The sequence below is a fragment of the Panicum virgatum genome, chromosome 2K (assembly GCF_016808335.1).
Source record: "Panicum virgatum strain AP13 chromosome 2K, P.virgatum_v5, whole genome shotgun sequence".
Classification (NCBI taxonomy): domain Eukaryota; kingdom Viridiplantae; phylum Streptophyta; class Magnoliopsida; order Poales; family Poaceae; genus Panicum; species Panicum virgatum.
The window spans coordinates 42,831,665-42,853,577 of NC_053137.1; the positions used below are offsets into that span (position 1 = coordinate 42,831,665).

At 48.9% G+C, this 21,913-nt stretch overlaps 3 protein-coding genes across 6 annotated transcripts; 2 read left to right on the top strand and 1 right to left on the bottom strand.

The window, feature by feature from the left end:
- The first annotated feature begins 502 nt into the window (after positions 1-502).
- Positions 503-3,690, top strand: LOC120696047 (probable inactive receptor kinase At2g26730). The gene is made up of 2 exons (XM_039979208.1): positions 503-2,067; positions 2,898-3,690. The coding sequence occupies exons 1-2, from the start codon at positions 579-581 to the stop codon at positions 3,530-3,532; spliced, it is 2,124 nt and encodes a 707-aa protein (XP_039835142.1). The 5' UTR covers positions 503-578; the 3' UTR covers positions 3,533-3,690.
- A 4,183-nt stretch (positions 3,691-7,873) lies between these two features.
- Positions 7,874-9,864, top strand: LOC120678390 (RING-H2 finger protein ATL46-like). Its single transcript, XM_039959566.1, has one exon. The coding sequence runs from the start codon at positions 8,412-8,414 to the stop codon at positions 9,663-9,665; it is 1,254 nt and encodes a 417-aa protein (XP_039815500.1). The 5' UTR covers positions 7,874-8,411; the 3' UTR covers positions 9,666-9,864.
- A 1,596-nt stretch (positions 9,865-11,460) lies between these two features.
- LOC120678395 (probable alpha,alpha-trehalose-phosphate synthase [UDP-forming] 9) lies at positions 11,461-20,109 on the bottom strand. Of its 4 annotated transcripts, none has more exons than XR_005676515.1 (5): positions 19,971-20,109; positions 13,066-15,058; positions 12,698-12,971; positions 12,100-12,598; positions 11,490-11,959 (listed from the first exon to the last, which is right to left on the bottom strand). XR_005676515.1 is itself a non-coding variant. In XM_039959579.1 (4 exons), the coding sequence occupies exons 2-4, from the start codon at positions 15,051-15,053 to the stop codon at positions 12,266-12,268; spliced, it is 2,595 nt and encodes an 864-aa protein (XP_039815513.1). In that variant the 5' UTR covers positions 15,054-15,058; positions 19,971-20,109; the 3' UTR covers positions 11,461-12,265. The 4 variants fall into 4 exon arrangements, 2 of the variants coding, with proteins under 2 accessions (XP_039815513.1, XP_039815527.1); XR_005676517.1 differs by having other exon boundaries at positions 11,490-11,962; XM_039959579.1 differs by having other exon boundaries at positions 11,461-12,598.
- Between the last annotated feature and the right edge of the window lie 1,804 nt (positions 20,110-21,913).

Consider the following 21,913-nt stretch of genomic DNA (forward strand, 5'->3'; position numbering starts at 1 on the left):
AGTCATACTCAAATCATCAGTGCCAGACTTGCCAGCCAACTAACAACACAACCAGATCACTCCCAAAACCAAGATTGAAATAGCACTCCCACTCACAAGTAACAACAGCTTCAGACATGTGTCAAACTCATACTCAGCAGCAGCCTCAACCCCAGATCCCTGTCGAATCTTTATTCAGAAGAGAAACAATATTTTCCGCGGCGACGACGGCGGCACGCCCGTTACCTGGGACCGTCGGACCCGTTCAATTCGTGCCATCGCGGAGCCGCCCCGGGGCGATCTGCCGGCCGGCGGATGCGTCTGCCCGGCACCCGGCGCGCGCGCCTCCAACGCTGCCGTTTGGCCGCACCTCCCTGTCCCCTGCGATGCCCGGCCGCGGCACGCGCACAAGGTCCGCCTGGCCCTCCCCCCCTGCTTCGTGCCATCCGCCCTCTCGTCCGCTTCGAACGAGCCCGGCTGGCGCGCGAGCTTTTGACCCGCGCGCGTGCAGCCGCTTCCAACTCCCTGCGGCCATCGTGACCGCAGCACTTGCCACATCCAGCTCCGAGCACTTCTCGCGGTGCTCCTGAGTTGCGTTCATGGCGAAGCTTCTCGCCGCACTTGCAGCAGCACTAGTAGTTGTGCTCGCATCTTGTTGCTGCGGCGTGCGAGGCGACGAATCGACTAAAGTGAGGGAGTCCCTTGTCAACTTCCTGACGGCGCTCGCCGGGGATGACGACGGGGCCCAGACGACGGCGGTCGGCCTGGGGTGGAACGCGTCGATCGACCCGTGCACCCGCGGCAACACCTCCTCGGCGTGGGGCGGGACCGTCACGTGCTTCGGCAGCGACAGCGGGAACGACGGCCTGATCAAGAGGATCGACCTCGACGCGCGCGGCCTGGGCGGCACCATCGACGCGGCGCGGCTGTGCGCCGCGCCGGCGGTCCGCGTGGTCAACTTGCTGGGCAACAGACTGCGCGGCGGCATCCCCGCGGGCATCTCCGCGTGCTCGGGCCTCACCCACCTGATCGTCAGCGGCAACCAGCTCTCCGGCAGCCTGCCACCCTCGCTCGCGCAGCTCAAGAGCCTGCACGTCATCGAGGTCGCCAGGAACAACCTCTCCGGCGAGCTTCCCGGCGACCTCAGCAAGCTCAAGCTGGAGAGATTCGTGGCCAACGACAACCATTTCACTGGCACGATCCCGGACTTCGACCTTACAGGATTCAGTGCCTTCAACGTGTCCAACAACAACCTCACCGGGCCAATTCCCAAGAACGCTACAAGATTTGGCAATGCGAGCTTCTGGCCTAACGCCGCCGGCATGTGCGGCGAGCCCTTCTTCGATCCTTGCCCGCCGCCGTCCCCTTCGGCATCGTCCCCGACGGCTTCGTTCAACGCACCGGCGTCGAGATCCAGCTCCGATGACGAGGACGACGACGGGGAGGGGAAGGGCAGGCACAAGAAAAGGACTGTGCCCAAGATGGTCATGTACCTCGGGTACGTCCTCCTCGGCGCCGCCGTACTGGCCTTCGTCCTGTACAAGATCTGCTCCAGGAAGAGGCGGAGCAAGCTGGGGCGGAAGTCCAAGCCCGGCGGCGGGGGCAGGGGCGTGTACGACAGCAGCAGGCTGACGACGACCACCACCACCACCACGGCGGCGGTGAGCCCGAGCAAGTCGGCCTACTCTCTGCCGACGTCGACCGAGCAGAGCGCGGCCACCGCCGCGCCGTCGGCGTCGCTGATGGTGCTGCGGCGGTCGGGCACGGCGTCGATCACGTCGACCGCCGCGGCGGCGGCGGCCAAGGAGCTGCGGTTCGAGGACCTGCTCAAGTCCCCCGCGGAGCTGCTTGGCCGCGGCCGTTTCGGGAGCTCGTACAAGGTGGTGGTGCCGGGTGGCGCGGCGCTGGCGGTGAAGCGGGTCAAGGACGAGGCGGTGAGCGAGGAGGCGTTCCGGCGGCGGATGGAGCGGGTCGGGCGCGCCAAGCACCCCGCCGTGCTGCCGCCGCTCGCCTTCTACTGCGCCATGCAGGAGAAGCTGGTGGTGTACGAGTTCCAGAGCAACGGCAGCCTCGCCAAGCTCCTCCATGGTAAAACCTTCTTTCACTCGCGACCTCCTTTTGCGCGTCTGAGGCTCTCTTGTCATGCACGGATGTGATTTACAAATGAAATTCAAGAAATTGTCATGTGACAAACCAAAACGATTTTCAAAACTCAGTGACCGGTGTTCAAAATATTATTGGATTATTTTGATGGGCGGATTGGGGCAGGATATTACCTCAGACTTCACGGTACTCTTGGAAATCTATTTGAAAACGGGACCTTTTGGTGCGAAGATTTCATATTTGCTTATGTTCCATTTGGGATATAAATAAAACTTTTCATTCAAATTTCTACGAGAACAAACAATTTCATGCAAAAAGGCTTTAATTAGTCGAGGCCTGCTAATCTTTTGGTCCATGTCGAGCTGGGCAGCCCATCGTCGAGTTGTGTGGTGAGGAGCCCATGCTAAAAGTATAACTGGCTTTGAGCTGTATTCAGCTGTCAACTTGCTTTGTTCCGGTCCAACTTATAATAGTATGAGGCCATAACTTTAGACTAGTCCATCCATTTCTCTTTGCAATTCAGACATTTTTTGGATAGGCAAGATAAAGAACTCATCAAATGGTTAGTATATGTATATGCAGACTTGTCACACAATTATCGTTATATATAGCAAATAAAAAATCATCATACACGTAGCGTGCTCACTACTGGAATTTTCAATCACATATTCACATTCGAAATATGATTATTGCCATTTATTTTGGATCATTTTCTTGTATGAATTGTATTTCAGTTTGGATAATATTCGTATGGAGTTGTGATTTGTGAAAGCGTCAATACGATGTTTCATCCCTTGCGAAATGCTAATCTGCAGGCTCCATAGAGAGCAGCCAGGGTCCCGTGGACTGGCCGGCGCGCCTGCACATCGCCGCCAAGGTCGCCGACGGCATGGCGTTCATGCACACCGCCCTGCGCGGCGACGGCGCGAGCTCCAACACCTCGTCGTCGGGCGAGGAGGCGGCGGGCGACGGCCCCATCGCCCACGGCAACCTCAAGGCCACCAACGTCCTCTTCACGGCCGGCATGGACCCGTGCATCAGCGAGTACGGCGTCACCGCGCCGCCCGGCCGGCCCGCCAGCGGCGGCGGCGACGCCGCGCTCCGCGCCGACGTGCGGGCGTTCGGCGTGCTGCTGTTGGAGCTGCTGACGGGGAAGGCCACGTCGGCGCGGGGCGACGGCTCGGAGCTGGCGCGGTGGGTGACCTCGGTGATCCGGGAGGAGTGGACCGCCGAGGTGTTCGACCGCGCGCTGCTCGCCGGCGGCGGCGGGGACGGCTCCTCCGAGCAGCGCATGGTGCGGCTGCTGCAGGTGGCCATGCGGTGCGTGGAAGCCTCCCCCGGCTCGGGCCCGCCGCCGACCATGCGGGAGGTCGCCAGCATGGTCAACGCCATCCGCGAAGACGACGCGACAGGTCCTTCTCCTTGGAAGCGTAGCATGAGTGATGACTAGTGCCGAGCACTCGACTCATGCGGTGCCCTGCAAGATACACATAAACCTGCTTCATTATTCGCAAAAGTCTGTTAATTAAGTCAGTTGAAAATTCTGTAGCACGTACGATGATGCATTTGAGCATAAACACTTTGTAACTATTTTTCGAGCAATAACACTCTGTAGTCTGTAACTATTGTTTGCTTAGCCCAGAGGATTATTGTATTGATTTCGCTGATGAGACTTCGCTATCTCAAAATCTCAATGTTTTGGTTGCTGGTCCTTTTCTTTTGCATTAAAACAAGCAAAACAAAAGCCAGTAATGTGTGTACAGATGTACATATGATGGATTGGACGACAAGCTTGGTAGGAAGCATCATGTCTTGAACCAGACTCGACGACCTGCAGGATGGGTGTTCCTTAAATTAAATGTATGCGTTCTGGTGCAATTAGGTGCGTGTTGTTGCTTGCGTGGACGTACGCAAACAACAAGTCGAGATCAAGATGATCATATTCAAAATATTGTCCCCAACAACCGATGGCTTAGCTTAATTCAGAACACATTTCTGCTTGCTGTGCTGTATAGTAATGGGATTATTCCCTTGCTTCCATCCATAAACGGGTAATTAATCTAGAAGGTAAAAAAATTATTTTGATTGCTAACCGCTACGCGGCGGATAAATATGACAATATTTTTCATCTCAAAAAATATACAACATTATTATATGAAACTGACAATATAGCATTATTAAAAAGATGTCCAAATTACACTAGAGACATCATTGACAGTTAGACGAAGTGTAGATAACCCTTAGGAGGGGCCGGCCGGTGTATATAAGATGATTCTTCATTTTGCTTCCAAAAAAAAATTGATTCTTCATGAACATTAGTGGTATAAACAAGGAAGCATAATAATTTGTGGAGTATTTGGTTGACAACTAGCACGCATACAACAGAAGGATTCTAGGCATATCTAAAGCCTTAAGCTGATTGGAGACGAGGAGGAATATTTCTCCATGCACCACCCAACGAATAGCCTATTATGAACAAAACAAAACAAAAAAACATATACACTTTTATTTCCTTGTTTACAATAGTGTAGTGATATAGAATCCTCAAACACTTGGGATGGCGGCGGCTGGTCGCCGTGGATGGCCTTATCCAACTATGCCTAGCGCACGCTGCGAACCCGGCCCGTCATCTTGACACATTGCACGTCAACCAGCAGCGGAGCCAAGATCCAGAGCTAGGGGCCTCTCCTTTCCTTCTTCCTCCTCCCTCCTCTCATTCCTTCTTCTTCCTGCTCAAAATTTTATCCTTTCTTTTTTCTTCCTCCACAAAATTTGTTGGGGGGCTTCCATGGAAGCCAAGGTGGTAGGGGGCTTGAGCACCCCCTGGTTCCGCCACTGATGTCAACCCTATCCATGCATGTATCCCATGTTACTTCATTCTACATGTGCCTACTCCGAAAACCAAAAAACCATAAACAGATTAGAAAAAACCGCCGCCAACATGGAAATCAAATGGGATTATTAGAGCTAGTTGACATGCGGTGCATCAACAATTCGTCTCGCCCTCTCCTCCTCCGTCCACACGCATGCTTCGTTCCATATGCAAACAAGACGTAATCATGCATGGCTGCCCCCTGCCGCCCAATAATGCGCCCACTCGTGGAGCCCGGCCTGCAGCTGCAGGAGATGCCGAAATGGATTAGCCCTCATCAACCAGACTTGGGGTTTGACATTAATTATTGGCAGCAACAACGTAACTACTGCTGGAAATAATTAGTGCTCCATTAGTGTTAAGCACGTGATTGACACGTGGATTAGTCGATTAATCCCGTCAAACAATTATCACCGAGTCATTTGAGACTAACGACACAACAGGGGATCATTTACATTCCATTAACACTAACTCAAACAACTGGTACTACCAATCAAACACGTAATCCGAACCCGCGGCCCCGGTCGATCGATGCAGTGCAACTGCAACCGTCCCGACACGTACGGCGGCCAGATGCTGACCGGCCGGCTGCGCGCGGGGTACCTCCACGACGGCCAGCACGGACGGACGCACCCGCCGTGGAAGGAACCCGGGCACCGGATTCCCGTGGAAAAAGCTCGGGAGGGTGATGACGCCGGGCCTGGTCGACGACGATGACCGCGCGCCCGGGGGTGGTCCGCGTGCGGGCAGGGGTTAGTGGGGGTCCCGGCCGGCGGCAGAAATTTGGTCACAAGCTCTTCTTGACTTCCTCCGTTTGGAAGAGGCGCTTGAACTTTCGAGGGCCGTTTGGTGCCAAGCGACTAGCGTTTCCCAACAGTGGCAGCCAGCCGGCCCATGTGCCGGTTACCAGGGTGAACAGTGACCAGCCTGCAGGCGATACTTGTTACCTCGAGCGCAGCAGCGCGCGGCGGCCGGCGGCGACGAGCCGAGATGTCGAGTCAGGTCGACGTGACGACCGAACTCCTCTGGCCCGGGCGCCCGGCCCGGTCGAGCCCGCACAACCAACCATCCCAACACGTACGACGGCCGCGGGCTGGCCAGATGCTGACCGCCTGACCGTACCGGCCGGGGCGGCGGTAGGCGGCATCACGGACGCAACCAACACGAACTGAGCTCGAAGCCCTGGACACCAGATCCCCTTGGGAAATGGGACGATGACGCATGCATGATCAGCGACGGCTGCATGCCATTGTGGCGGTCCACCCCCCCCCCCCCCCCCCCCCCCAAGCTCTACGTCGCGCGCGATGCCAGGAGCCTCCGAAAATCAATTCAGCCCATCCCCGCCCACGACGGCCCAAGCACGCCACCATCTTCCTCGCGCCATTGCCTTCGGCAGCTCCACCATGACTAGTGTTAGGGAGTTCGGGGTTCGGGTTTGGAGTTCGGGCTGTTGCTCACCACCGGCCTTAGAGGAGGGCCGGCGGCGGTAGACCGGCTTGGCGGAGGAGGGCGCGGGGGGCAGCCACAAGTGAGGGCGCCACCGAGACGAGGGAGTCGATGACGACGAGGGCGGTGGATTGATGGAGGCGGCGGCGACGATGGGAGGGCGACCGGCGCGGGCGGGCTAGGGTCCCGCCGGTGCTGCCTGCCAGCTGCCATGGAGCTCCAGCGGGATCCTAGCCCGCCCGCGCTGGTGGGGTGGGTGGGATTGGCAACAGCCGGCAAGTGTGGACTCTTGAGGCGATGGTTACGCCTCCCCCACACACACTAAAAAAAGGCTCTTTTGGATGTTTTGACGTGGCTAGTTTCATCCTACGGTGACAGACAGTCCACGTGGTTACCTATTTGTTACCGATTAGCCGGGATGGGTGCTGATATGGCGTATCGACCGTTGACGCCAGGGATACAGGGATAACGGACCTTGTGTGACTAGATGGCTGACATCTCATCGTGCTGCTCGGTAACTTGAGCAGCGCGTATACTCGCTCCATGCAACTAGATGCCAAATTTTCGAAGGAAACGAAAGGGAGGGGATAGGCGTATGCATACCAAGGGGACCATGAACGTTTTGATCAGGTCCCGACTCAGGAATTTTGTAGGAGCAAGCTACTTCTTTTGATAACGCGACTGGTGTTTTTCCGTACCCGCAGCGGCAAAGCTTGTGACCAAGTTTACCGAACACATGACGATGAGTCAATCCAACGGTCCTTGCATTGTCGTAGCGGCCAAATGGTTGACATCTTTTTTATTGTACTTTGTAATTTGATTAGCATTTACAGAATCGACCATCCAGAAAATTCTTGCTGGAAAACTCCAGTGATATCATAGTGCTTCGTGGGTGGACCATGCACGGTTCCGGGGTCCCCGACCTCAATAATTTCGCATGGAGTTCATTTACGTTTCACAACCAAACTTTCAAATTCAAGGTCTGTTTGCTGCGGCAGCCGATGCTCACGCTCCCCTGCAAGCAAATAAAATGGCAGTAACTGCTGTTACACACAAAGTTTTTACCCAAACTCCCAAAGCGAAGCCATCTCGCGCCGATCCGATCCGGCGGCCCTCAGGCGAGCACGTAGATACGGTGGCCGCCCCGGGGCCGGAAGCCGTGAACCCGCGCAGCATGGCGTCGCTGTCGCAGCCATTACGGTCGGTCTCGATCGGTCTCGCACCGAAATTCCAGCCATGGCGAGTGGCGGCGCATGGATGGATGTTGCAGCCGTGCCGGGCAGGGGGGGCGCCCATCACCCGTCCATGACATGATCCAGCCAGCCATCAGCCCAACCACCCCCAACGCTGACATGCTGTTCCCTCTTAACTCCCCCCACCGCGCTTTCCGTTCACCGCAAGCGACGCGACGCGACGCGAGCGGCGCGGCGAGCCCGACCCAACCTACCCAGTGCCCCAGCCGCGAACGGCGAACCCGACCCGACCTGGCCGCTGCGTTCCCATGCCGCCCGCGGCTGGCTGCCTGGCTTGGCTTCCCCCGCAGCGCGCGGCGCGGCGCGGCGCGGCGCGGCGGGCATCTTCCACTCCCCACTCCCACCCGCCACCCCGGGGGGCCGGGGCGGGGCGCGCAATAGAAAACGCCTCCCCAACCGCAGCCGCGGCGGACACGGTCAGCTTCCTGCCTGCCTACCAAGCCGGAGCGCGCCCGCGCGGGACGTATCACATCCAAAGCTTCGGAGAAGCTTAGCTTTGCCTGCTCGCTCGCTCGCGCCCTCGCCGGTTGACTTGTTTGGTGCTTTCGATCCGGCCGGGCCTTGTTTGGTGCCTGATTGCTCGGCCTCACCTGACTCGTCGCCTCACCGGCCGATCGTCGCCGCCTATATAGTTGGTTGGTGGTGCGGCCGGAAGTAGAGGTGGCCGCTGTCGTCCGGTTCCCCTCGTCGTGGATGAGTGCGGCTGCATTGGCGGCGATCGAGGGAGCGGGAGCGCGAGCGAGAGGAGGAAGGGCGGGATGGCGCCGGCCGGGGCGATGAGGCGGGCGGGCGGCCGGTTTCGGGCGCGGGAGGAGGCCACGACCGCCGCCGCCGCCGCCAATGGGTACTTCTTCGGCGGTGGATTTTCGCGCGTTCTGGAGGAGGCGCCGGAGCCGGCGGTGGGCGCTCCGGCCACGGCGGGGAGGGAGGCGCCGCCGGCCGCCGCGGCCGTGGCGGCGAGGATGACGCCCGCGGTGCTCTTCGTCACGGTGGTGCTGGCCGTGGTGCTGCTCGTCTCGGGCCTGCTCCACGTCCTGCGCAGGCTCTTCCTCAAGACCCACCGCGCCAGCGCCGGGGGCGGGGAGCGCCAGCTGCAGCACCTCTTCTTCCCGGCCAGCCACGAGGACGGCGCCGGCGGCTCCGGCGGCGGCGGGCTCGGCCAGGCCGCCATCGACGCCATGCCGGAGTTCGCGTACGGCGAGCTCTCCGCCGCGGCGGCCCCCGTGGCCGCCAGCGGGAAGGGGAAGGAGAAGGCGGCCCGGCCGTTCGACTGCGCCGTCTGCCTATGCGAGTTCGCCGACCACGACCGCCTCCGCCTGCTCCCGGCCTGCGGCCACGCGTTCCACGTCGCCTGCATCGACGTCTGGCTCCGCTCCAGCGCCACCTGCCCGCTCTGCCGCACCAAGCTCACGGCGCGCCACCTCGCCGCCGCCGCGCGGGACGCGCCGTCCGTCGGGCAGGACGTCGAGGAGAACAGGCGGCAGGAGGAGGATCGGGCGCCAGACGCGGCGGCCGCCGCGAGCAGCGTCGTGCTCCCCGTCAGGCTCGGCCGGTTCACGAACGCCGATGGCGACGCCGGGGCGAGCACCAGCACCAGCAGCCGCATCGACGTCGACGGGAGGAGGTGCTACTCCATGGGCTCCTACCAGTACGTGCTCGCCGACGAGCACCTACTGGTCTCCGTCCACATGAGGCACGGCAATGCCGGCGGCGCGGGCGCCGGAACCGCCGGCGTAACCACATCGAGCGGCGGCTGCGGCGACCAGCAGCACGGCAAGAAGGTGTTCGCGCGCGGCGACAGCTTCTCCGTGTCCAAGATCTGGCAGTGGCGCGGCAGCAAGCGGCTCCCCGCTGCCAGCCTCTGCGCCGACGACGGCCTGCCGTGGGCGCCGGCGGCGAAGGACCCGGCGGGCGCGCACACGAGGCAACAACAAGTCAACAACACAGCGACACTTGATCACAGACAAACCGTCGAGACACACACACACACACACGCATGTCATGTTGGTTAGCGTTTCTTGGTAGAACTTTGGGGGTAAAATCGTTCCACGAGCAACCACGCGAACAAAAATACAAAAAGAACGTCCTTCTAGGAGATTTTGCTTTTTGGCTCTTTTTGTACAATACATGATGACTTCTAAAAAAAAATCATGACTGACGTTCATTTCCAGGCTTCTGCTCCACACATAAAGAACCCTATAATTTTTAGTACTTTTACCGGAACATCCTCGCGTTTAATTACTCTCCCCGTGCTTGTTTGTACTCCTACATACCGTGCAGCAAGAAGATGGCAGTTCAATTCCGGTCAGAATCAGATTACTGTCCACTGCCCCACTGTAATTGTTTCTTGACATGTGTCCCCTCTCACCTGTCTCGTCCATGTCCCTTGATGAAATTAGCCTGTCACGTTCATGTTCACTGCTGGCAGTAATTGGTGATGGTGAAGACTGAAGGGGAGGAGGTTGAAGAGAACGTGGTTAGGAGATGATCCCTCTTAATGATTGATGAAAGGTGGATGGCCAGCTAACCCATCTACTAACAATAAAACCCAGCAACTGCAAACGCTTGCTGCTGGCCGGCCTGACCTCCATGCTCCATGCCCTATCGATCTGTGCTGTATGGGTTAGTTGCACAGTACAACGCCACTCCCTGGGGCAAGAGCACGGAGTAGAGGACCACACCAACCTCTTGGAGAAGATGCATGATGAACACTGCTGGAGTATCCAAGTGGGGGCGGCTTGCAGCTACCTCAGCCACTGCAGGACGAATCGAGATTCCTCACTGCCAGTTACGAGGCCGGCTTAGTTTGACCTGACACGATTTCAGGTTGATTAATCTGCATTGCAGTCAAAGCAAAGAGGAGCTGGGCGTTGGGCTTTTCGAGCGAGGTAAACGGCCGGGGGCAAACTAGCCTCTCTTCCTGGCTGCTCTATCTGACTGCCGACGGGGGCACGTGTGACTCTGCGCAGAACGATGCAGAATCTCACTGTGTCACCTCTGGATTAGGACCTCGCGAACAGAAACCACCAACGTGTCAGACTGGCAGTTGTTGCAGAGACTGTAGATGCTTTATCCACTACTATTTGATTAGAGGCTCCATTTGGCCATTAGCAGCCTGACAGTCAGATCTAATGGCCATAGTGATCGCGACTGATCACATGATCTGATCCGGCAGCTTTGTGACTTGTCAGACACTCGACACACCCAGACTTGTTTTCAGTCGGGCAAAGTACGGATCGGAATTCGGAGTACCCACGGCGAGATCTCAAACGGCTCCATGATGAGCAGCCGACCCGATCGATGGAGCTCAACCGTCGTTTGGACCCCGGCCAGGATAGAGTAAGCGGGAGAAAGTTGCATGGATCGAGATCACACGAGCTCGCGTTTGGAGGTATCCGTCGAGCTCAGCAGGCAGCGCCTTTTTCATGCCGAAAAAAAAAAGACAGCGCCTTATCGGCACCTGCCTGCTGGTGAGCCGGTAGTTTGTAGGGCGGGCTGAATTTTCATGTCCTCGTCTTGGTGAGGATCGGTTCAGGATTGTGCATGATTCTGATTTGGTTTCTCCCAATGCAAGAACGATTTGTTTCTCCGGCGAATCAAATCAGACTGTGCCATCTAGCTAGTTTAATGGGTTCATGTTCGTCTCTTCTTTCTCTTAATATTTTCCAAGCTGTTCCATTTCCTTTTTTTTCCTTTTTGATGAAGCAAGCATACACATACTTGTGGCCTGATTCCACGAAAACCAATACCAGGCGGCATTAGAATACCGTCCCAAACTCTCCTTATCTGAACTCACATGAGCAGCACTTTATGCGGAGAAACACAAGACCTGGATATACTCAGCATTCGCTTCAGACAATAAGTAGTACTCGACACTAGTACAACCAGCTAACAATACGGCCGCCATACACTTGGCCACACAAAAGCAAGTAAACATCTCTTTCTCCCCTCATACAACAGGGATCATGCATCAGCCTTCACCTTGGGCACTTCGCTGTCACAAACTCACACCCATCAATTTCTTAATAGTACTAGGGGGCAAATTGCAGCCTACTGATGCAGCTCTAATCGCCTAATGACATCTGTTTGTATTGTACAGTGGAACAGTATACATAATAGGTCCAGCTCCAGACTAATAGAGTCTATAATGCTGGCTGAGTGCAGTGCAGTGCCAGGTAGACCAAACAGAGTTGTACAGGTCTAGAGGGCTTTCATCTCCGCTACACAAAACAAGAACTTGTGGTTTGTAATTGCTGCACAGGAGCCCCCTTTCGGCATCAGGTTTGACTACAATTGCAACATCACCCTGCTACAATAGCAGCATCAGGAACTTGCTGCTGTATAAATCAGGAACTTGTGGTTTGTGATTGTTGCCGTATTTGCAACACCAGTGGTGAGTTGGTGATGCTATATTTGGAGGAACATGCGATTTGTGATCACTGTTACCTTTGCATCATCGATGCCAATGCTTCATGCTCACTGATTTCATACTCCCCAAGGATAGTTCAGTTTTCAAATGATGCATAGCTTGCAGGCATTGGAGATTCGAGAATGGCAGATTGAACATGCTTTGCTGTTTGCTCCTAGTATTGTGAAATGGTTTGCTTGTGGATCAGTTGACAACCTCAAGTATATCCTTCGGGCTGACATGGCTATGGCTGGCAGCATCCATTTGGGACGACACAACTGTTACACCCTTCAGTAATCTGATCACTTCACTGCAACCGTCGACGTAGTAGTTAGCTTTGCTGGCCTTTGGGCCAACAGAGCAGGCAAAGATCTCTGGGATGGCAGGAAGATCAGTATAGGATGTTGCTTTATTGATGCTCTCAAACATGTCCTCATCTGATCGATCATTACCAATGCACATCAAAAGATCCGGTACTTCCCCATTGTTGACCAGTGTCCGAATAATCTTGTCCACGGCAATGCCTTTGCTAACTCCCTGTGTCCAGGAATGGTGCAATTATACAGATATTTCAAGCCTCAACAAAAAAACTAGACACAAAATGCAACAAAAAAACTATTATGAAATTGTACAAACCCGAGGTTTAACTTCTACAATCTGATGGCCACGCTTCACAACAACAGGTTCATTTGCTAGGACTCGCTCTAGATGGCCCACTAGCTCCTTTGCTTGGCAGGAGCCAAAGTCATGATCCGTGTTCTGATAATGCCACACTAGAGCACTCTCCTTACGCTCTATGGAGGACCCATCAGTTGTCTCCGTGTACACATGCATGATAGGATCCGCAATCAGCTTCCATTCAGAACACTGACATAATGAACTTACTTCCCATTCAGCTGCTCTGCTCCATCTGCCGGAACAAACATGGTTAATAATCACACAAGCAGAAAGAAAACCACATAACTGTTTATGAACAAAAGATTCTTTGATCGTTATATTAATACCTGATGAAGTAGCCATGTTCAGCAGCAATACCAAGGTTCTCGCATGAATCAAACCACTCACATAGGGAATTTCTTCCTCTTCCACTAACTACAAATACAATGTTCTTCGTATCATTGCACAAATTATTAAGGATTGAAATCAGTTCTGCACTTGGAGCTTTATTGAGTGATGACTGAGGCACAAGTGTCCCATCGTAGTCTAGAAATATCACTCTCTTATTCGCTTTTTTATAAGATGAAGCAAAAAGTTCTAGAGACAGTCTTCTAAACCCAGGTGATAGAGCAATAACTCTAAAATTCAAACCAAATCCAGTGGTCCAACACCTTCGGCTATATTGCTCTTTGCACGTTCTCTGCAAATCTTGGTCAAAACTTCGTGCCCAATAAGCAACATCATGAGATTTAACATAGCGATAATGCTTCTCATGACGCTGAATCTTCTCATATTGTGTCAGGTCTGTTGCACTATACAATGCATCAGCCACATCTTCAACACTCCAAGGATTTACTCTAAAAGCTCCGCTAAGAGACGGTGAGCAACCAACAAATTCAGAAACTATCAATGTGCTTGTGTGAAGTGAGCTCTTATCAGCACCTCTAAGCTTATCAATCTCCTCATTTCCCTGCCTGCAGACTGTGTACTCATATGGTATTAAGTTCATGCCATCCCTCACAGCATTTACAATACAACAGTCAGATGCAACATAATATGCAATCTTTTCATAGAAAGGTATCAAATAGTCAATAAGGACAACAGGCCTGTAATTAGCAGAACCATATGTATCATTTATCCTTTGAGCTACTGATATAGCTTCATTGTTTGCTTCCTCAATGTCTTTTCCAATGCTTCTTGCAGGATTAACAATCTGTACAATGACAACTTTTCCCCTAAGCTTAGGTGTTCTCTTCAAAAGAAGCTCCAAGCCGAGCAATTTTAGACTGATACCTTTGAAGATATCCATGTCATCTACACCTAAGATTACCAACTTGCCCCGATATATATTCTCGATTTCTTGAACCTTGCTCATTGTAGCAGGCAACTTCAACATAGACTCAAGCCGGCCAACATGTACACCTGCAGCTAGTATTTTGAGGCTCACCGTTCGACCGAAGTACTCTATACCAATGTGACCACGTTTTGACTCATAATTAAGGCCTAACAGCCTGCTGCAACATGAAAGGAAATGGCGGGCATAATCAAATGTTTGAAAGCCAATAAGATCAGCATTAAGAAGTGACTTCAGGATTTCATCCCGCACTGGCAGTGTTCTATAGATCTCAGATGAGGGAAATGGACTGTGGAGGAAGAAACCAACTTTAATCTGGTGCAGCTTCTTTCTTAGAAAGGTTGGAACCAACATGAGGTGGTAATCATGAACCCACACATAGTCATCATTCAAAGTGACTGCCTCCATAACTTTGTCAGCAAATATTTTGTTGGCCCGCACGTAGGCTTGAAAAAGGGAGCGGTCAAATAGTTCGCCTTTGTCATGGCAAACAGGAAGCATATAATGGAAAAGTGGCCATAAGTGTTGTTTGCAGAACCTGTGATAGAACTGCTGCTGGAGGTCAGCTGGGAGAAAAGTTGGTATGCATATGTGTTCCTTGAAGAGCTTCTGAGAAACTTGATCTTGCTCACTAGGATGAACTTGAACATTCAAACTACCCACATAAATAACTTCATTATCAATTGGAAAACCATCTTTAAGTTGAACAAGAAGTTGATTATCATCCATTACAAAAGACCATTCACCAGTAGCTTCATCTTTCATACAGTTCAAAGGAAGAAAGTTTGCAGCAACAATCTTTCTCTTCAAACAAGAAGGTGCAGAACCAACTAAATCGCTACCATTACTACTTTCCCAATCAGGGCCAGATGTGTTGCTAGGGGAAGTCACTGTACAAGGAAGAGATCGAAGAGGTTGTTGGAAGTCAGATACATCTTCACCGCATATATCTAGAAGATTTGGATATGAATTCAAAACCATGATTCCTGCAAAGGAAGACCAAAGAATACAAATAATTAGGCCTTTACAACAACAAAAATAAATTTCCTGCATACAAATGAGTGCATTATTTGGGATACAAATTACAATAAGAACATATGAACATTCTAGCACACGCCGTTTGATTTCTCAAACATAAAAATAATATCCCTTGACCCAGTTGGTCATCACTATCATTTGCCTAAACGATGGTTTAACCTGTTTAATGTTCATTTTGCCCAATAATTGGCTAAATATGGGTGATTGATCGTTTAGCTTTTAGGCTGATAGTCACAACAATATTATAGGAATTGATTATCTGGACTAAAGGACCTAGAAAATCATCTGTAATTTTTAATGAAAAACATGCAAGATACACTCAAAGTCAAATTTGATTTGTGAAAAAAGAAATGAGAATACTAATCCTCACCAAGCACTTATCCAGGTCAATTAATCTAGATAAGGAAAATTCATGCTAGTCATTTGTAGTATTGGGCAAGATGATATGGGCTTGAGCTGATTCACATTATTCACACTTGATTATTTGAATTGGAAATCTGGACATAGGTTATTTGACCAATAAAAGTGGATAAATAATTTATGAGAAAATAAATATAATAGATCACCCACAAATAAAATCTATTTTTTAAAAAAATACACACATAACACAACAAAAGCTTCTTTGGATTTGTGATTTGTATCGAATAATACTGTGCTAAAAATAAAACATGAATGACCTAGCTGCATGTAAACATGATGTTCTGCTCCTGGGATTAAATGCAAAGCACATTAAATAGTAATCACATTGCATTTTACATTGTAGGTATTTCAGTGTTGTACTTGAAAGCATATTATTATTTTTCCCATGATGAGTTCTTTAGAGTTTCATGACATACCACATCTATCTTCTCATCTAGGACCACAATATCCAATCCAGCCCTGATTTAAGAAAATGGGCCACACTCTCCTACAATATAACACAAAAGGACAAATTCGAGGACCACCTTCCAGCAACATGATGCAAACAATACCTGAACTAATCATTTCCTCTCACCAGTTACAAATATTATCTCAAAACTACAATGTCAAACCACCTTTGCTATGCGATGTATCTACCTACAAGACCTGACATGCCAATCAGGACATGTCACTATGCCAGCTGAACTGGCTCACACAAAAACTTCAACACCTACTTGGTGAGATCTGTCATCTGCCCTATAACAAAATAGTGATACGAACAAAGCAAGATGGTCAAGTCAAAGAAAGCTTGAGCTGTCCCAGTCCTGCTCATGCTATTTAGCAATAGCGTACCAAATGCAACTGGCGTTGCCATTAAATCAAAATCCAGTCTACTACATGTTATGTTACAATCTAGTGCAGAATGATTGTTGCCCAGCATAAACCATTTGGCATGGATATCAGGTACATGATGAAATTATTGGAATCTGATCCTCCATGCGTTATTGTATTGATGATTAATTTCCTGAGGAAACCGCACATGATGCTTCCTAGTAATGGTGAATCCATAAGTTATACATACTAGACATCATTTGAGGAATCAGTCAAATCAGCAAGTAGGTGTACCACTTCTTTGGGGAATTCTGGGGTCTAGAGGAAACAGAATAACTGTATAATTTTGTTATGACACCAATATTAAGGGTTTGGGGGCTAACAACACAATTTTGTGTCTATAAACCAAACATATAGACTCATTTACATTCTTGTTTATAGTTCGTATGCTCATTGCCCTTCTTGTTCCTTTTTCAGTTACTTAAGTTCCCAAATTCGAGGTGGTCTAGATACCAACATGGGCGACTATTAAATGCAACTGCAAGTGACATAAGAATGGAACTAAGCAGGCTCATAGAAAACAAAGCTAAAAGGATGATTTTTTTTACATAGATATCCCACCCAGCATAGGACATAGGTGTACCGATACTTATTTGCAAAAATATTGTAATTGGCTCGGATTGAGCACAAATAGCTTACATCAGGGTTTTGGGTGCTCGGTTTCGGACAGCAGGAAGGGAAGAAAAATGGCGGGCATACCTGGTGGGTTCATCGCCGGCAATGGACCCAGCGAAGACCGAAGGGCACTGCTAAGAAAGATCGACAAAGAAGAGGTAAACCCAAGGTGGGAGGGGGCGGCGAGAGAAATAGTGGGTTCGTCGCCGGTAGAGGACCTGGCGAAGACGTGGTGAATGGCACTGCCGGCCCAGTCGTCACCACTAGGAAAGGAAGATGGAGAGAAGAGAGATGACTGGGGGAGGGGGCCAGGGGGTCAGGGGGAGAAAGAAATTGAGAGACAACTCAGACAAGGGGTGACCCCGCAGGCGCTTATTGCTTATTTTTCTTTTATCTGTTAGCAAATTTTTCTCTTTAGAACTTTATTACATACTGCTATTGGATAATATAATGGAACTGGTCGGTTCACTTCTTCATTTAAGTTAAATGATAACTAAACACACTTTAAACTTTTAAGTATTTTAAATGAGATTCTTTTGGCAAAATTTATTAGTTTTTTCTTATTCTTATAGTTTTCTTTAATTTCTGAGAAAAAGTGATAATAAAATTGGGAACAATTTATTTTCCATTTCTAAATTGCTAACATTTAATCCAACTAAGGGCCTCTTTGGATGAACTAAAACTAAAGTTTAGCTATGGCTAAAGTTTAGACGTCTAAATTTAGTGGGCTAAAATTAGTGCCCTATCCTATCCCATTGAATGCGGCTCAACATTAGTTGTACTGCAAAAAAAAAATATTTGTACCCTGTACCAAGTACGCGCTGCAAGAGGATAGCATTCGGGGAGGTGGTTTTGGTATTTTGCTAGCTGCTGCCAGAACCCGGTTTAGAGAGCTAAATGGACTACTCCCTCCTTCCACTTTTATAAGATATAATATAATATGGCACGATCTTTCAAATAATATTTTGACCATTCATCTATCATATATTATAACAATTATGGTTATAAATTTATAATTATGATAAAGTATATATTTGATTACGAATCTAATTATATAAATTTACATTATGAAAATAAAAAATAGTAGTCAAATTATTGATCAAACATAACAAAGTTTGAATTTTGATATGCGTGTACATCTTATAAAAGTGAAAGGAGATTGTAAACTTTAGTCGGGGAGTTGACTAATATTTAGCTCATATTTAGCCTCCACATTTGGATCATCCAAACTAATTTTTAACTGATTAAAAATGAGCCCCTAGAAATAGCCCCTAAGTATATGGTAGACATCATATAAATCTACGTTTCATATATATACATCTACTTATATAAAAAAACCACGATATGCCAGTTATGTTGGGCCTGCGGCCAGTATTGTGCGGGGCCACCTTTTCGATATTATCTATCTATTGATCCAATCCAAGTGTATGATTATTGCTAAGAGTCATTACTAACGCTTTAGCAAACCAAGCCGAGTAAACAGCATTAGAGCATCTCTAAGAGTTTCTAATATTTTCTTCTCAAAATTTTTTGTTTGACAACTCTCCAAATAGGTATGGAGAAGCAAAAAAGAGTTCATCTCCAATAGTTTTCCATTTTTACTCAAAAATGAGAAGTTTCTAACAATGAAGTACTATTTGATTGCAAAGGGTAGAGTTCTATGGATCAGGAGGAATGGATCAGCACCTGCTGGTTCATTTTTTTTTTGTTGAGACGGATGCATCAGCAACTGCTGGTTCATTTGATTGTTTTTTAGACGGATGGGTCAGCAGCAGCTGGATCAAAGAAATAAAAAAGTACCATGCATGCATGCACACACAAGGGGGCGGCAGTCCACCGGCGCAGGCCATGCGCAAGTCAAGATGGCAATGGGTACCCGAAATCCGAGTACCCGATGGGTTTTACCCGATAAAAAGACAGGTATGGAATGAGTTTTCTACCCGTGGGTATATTATTGGGCAAAATCTTGTAGCCGTCGGGTATGGCGGGTACGGGTACGGATGTATACTACCCATACCTGCCTACCCGCGGGTAAGAAATACCCGCACAAAAAAATAAGCCATCTTAAGTATCTAACTCATTTTAGCCCATATGACCCATGAATTTGGCCCAAATCTAATTAATCCCTCCTAGTATATATATTGTTGAACTCTCCTTCAAATCCTACTCCACACTCACTCCAATTTTAGTTTGAAATGAATTATTTTTCATATGAATATGTGATATTTATATGTAATTCTCGGGTATGCTTTTCGGGTACAGGTTACCCGTCGGATATAAATTACCCGCCGGGTACGGGTATGGAAGCATTTTCCTACCCGTGTACGGGTACGTGTAACCCGACGGGTAAAACTTAGTTCTAGCGGGTACGGGTATGGGTGGCCAATACCCGACGGGTATGTACCCGTTGCCATCTCTATGCGCAAGGTGGCGCAGGCCAGGGCCAGGAGGAGGCCAAAGGCAAAGTGGCGGCAGACCACAGGCGCAGGCCATGCGCAAGGCGGCGACAGGGCAGGGCGGGCAGTGCAGGCCAAAGGTGGCGGCACCGGGAAGAAGAAGGGCGCGTGACAGAAGAACATCGGGAGGTGCGATGGGGAGTCGGAGGGATGCATATTTTTACGCACAAAAGAAACTAATTTGCCAATTGTTAGAAGATGAGTAATTAGAATAGGGAATCATTGGAGAATGTTTTTTTGTCTTTCCCCAAAAATATAAGGATGGAGAAGAGAAATAAAAAACTGTTGGAGATGCTTTTAGAAAGTGTTCTTATCTTAATTTCTATACAAACCGTACCGTACCTATAGGATCTTAGCTCCAAATATAGTTCCTTTCTTAATTTAAGAGCAAAAATCTCTCTTTCCTAGCTACGGCATCAAGAATTTCGATCAAGACTCGAGACATAGCCGATGGGTCAATCAACATGCTAATCAATAGATAAGTGAATCTGTTACTTACCACCGTGATGAATCTAACCGCTTCCCAAATCCAAAAGTTGTTTGATTGGCACCAAGCTAGTCCTCTTATATGTTGCCCTCAACACCCAGAGAGAGAGAGAGAGAGAGAGAGAGAGATGGATGAACGGGAATGCTTTTCCGGCTCTGGCTCGTGGTGGGGTTTTACGGTTTTCTTTTCGAAGATGACAGCTGAGTCCGATTGGACGATTATGCCCCTGGTCGCCACGCCCATCCAGCCAAACGCCACTGCAGATAAGGTGTAATGAGTAAACTACTCCCTCCGTCCTAAAAGAATGCATCTTTCGTTTGTCAAAGAGTTAAATAATTTAAATAATTTTAAATTTAACTAAATTTATATAAAATAGTATTAATATTTATATTAAAAATAAATATCATTAGATTAATTATAAAAATATTTTTATATTAAATCTGTTTGGAGGTATAAATGTTAGTGATCTTTTATAAATCTGATTAAACTTGAAATTGTTTGATCTTCAGGGACAGACAGAGGAAGTGCCATATTTTTCATTCACGGCTCTATTTTTTTCTCTGTGCATACTAATATTCTTTTTTCATCTTTTTGCAAGGATATTACTATTTTATTTTGGCATCCAGTGGGAGAAAATTCCAAGTTAGATTCTTGGGGCTTGCAGGTGTTATAGGCTAGTAACTTCCGTGCATATTTTGAAACACTACTACTATCTTTGCATTTCGGCATGGACTTGGCTGCTGATTAGATCAATGTCACCGTATTTTTTAAGATTTGCTTTCATTTTCAAAGGCTATGCGAGGACTTGGGCATGGAGCCCGTTGTTGTTTTATCTGAAATTCTGAATGTTCTGATAATAGAGGATGGGATGGATTGCTCTCAAGACGTAAACATGAAATAAATACGTAGTAGATTACAAAGATGAGGTGGTTTGTTTATGATGTGTTTGCCTACACTAATTGACCTCCGCTTCTATTTTCTTTTTCATATTGAAGTATTCAAAGCTTAGTTGGCATCAAGGATTCCAGCTACTGGTAAATTAACTATGTTCTCTCTCTTTACTTTCAGAAACGAGAAGTCAAGTAATTTCAAATTTGACCAAATTTATTCAAAAATACTAACATTTATGTCTCCAAATAAATTTAGTATGAAAATATATTACATGGTTAATCTAATGATACTTATTAATTTGTAACATAAATATTAACATTATTTTATATAAATTTGGTTAAACTTGACATTGTTTGACTCCACGGAGGCGTGAGTATGAGGGAATATAAGACTCTTGACACAAAGGACAAGAATGTCCCTCCATTTATAGACTATCAAGAAGAAAGGTTTCGTAGAAATGGTTAGTTCTAGTGAAAGAGGCCTTTTTGTTGATTAGAAAGATAATAATCAGATGGACACGTAGGAAGATAGACAGGTTAACCTTTCGGTGCCTTCTTGCATGATTCTTTCGTTTTCATACGGGATATGCGAAACCTAAAAGCGACCAAGCATTTCATTCAGGTCAAGGCCGATCAGTGAACATCTGCTCTTGTGCTCACCTGGACTCTGCAGGCAGGGGCTGCGTGGTGACCATTTTAGGCTATCCTATTGGGAGCATTAGTGCTTGTTAATCTTATATTGAACCAGCAAAGATGGTTATCTAGTTGGACACTACAACTGGAAAAGAAAAGGAAAAATGTCATCATCACCATCTGGCACTTAACAGCGACATCTAGCTTTTGAAAGATGGCAAAAGTCATCAGATCAACATTATGTTACCAGACTTTTACTAGAATAAGGCATATGCTCTTCTATTGCGCGGTGTAATTTTGGATACATATGCGAGATTTGGGACACGTTTGGATCTTTAAGCTAACTTTGCCTAACAATTTCCAATCCTCACTTTTGACAAGGTGTGCAGGCATTTGCTTTGACGGTTGGCTTTGCCACGTTATTAAGTTTTT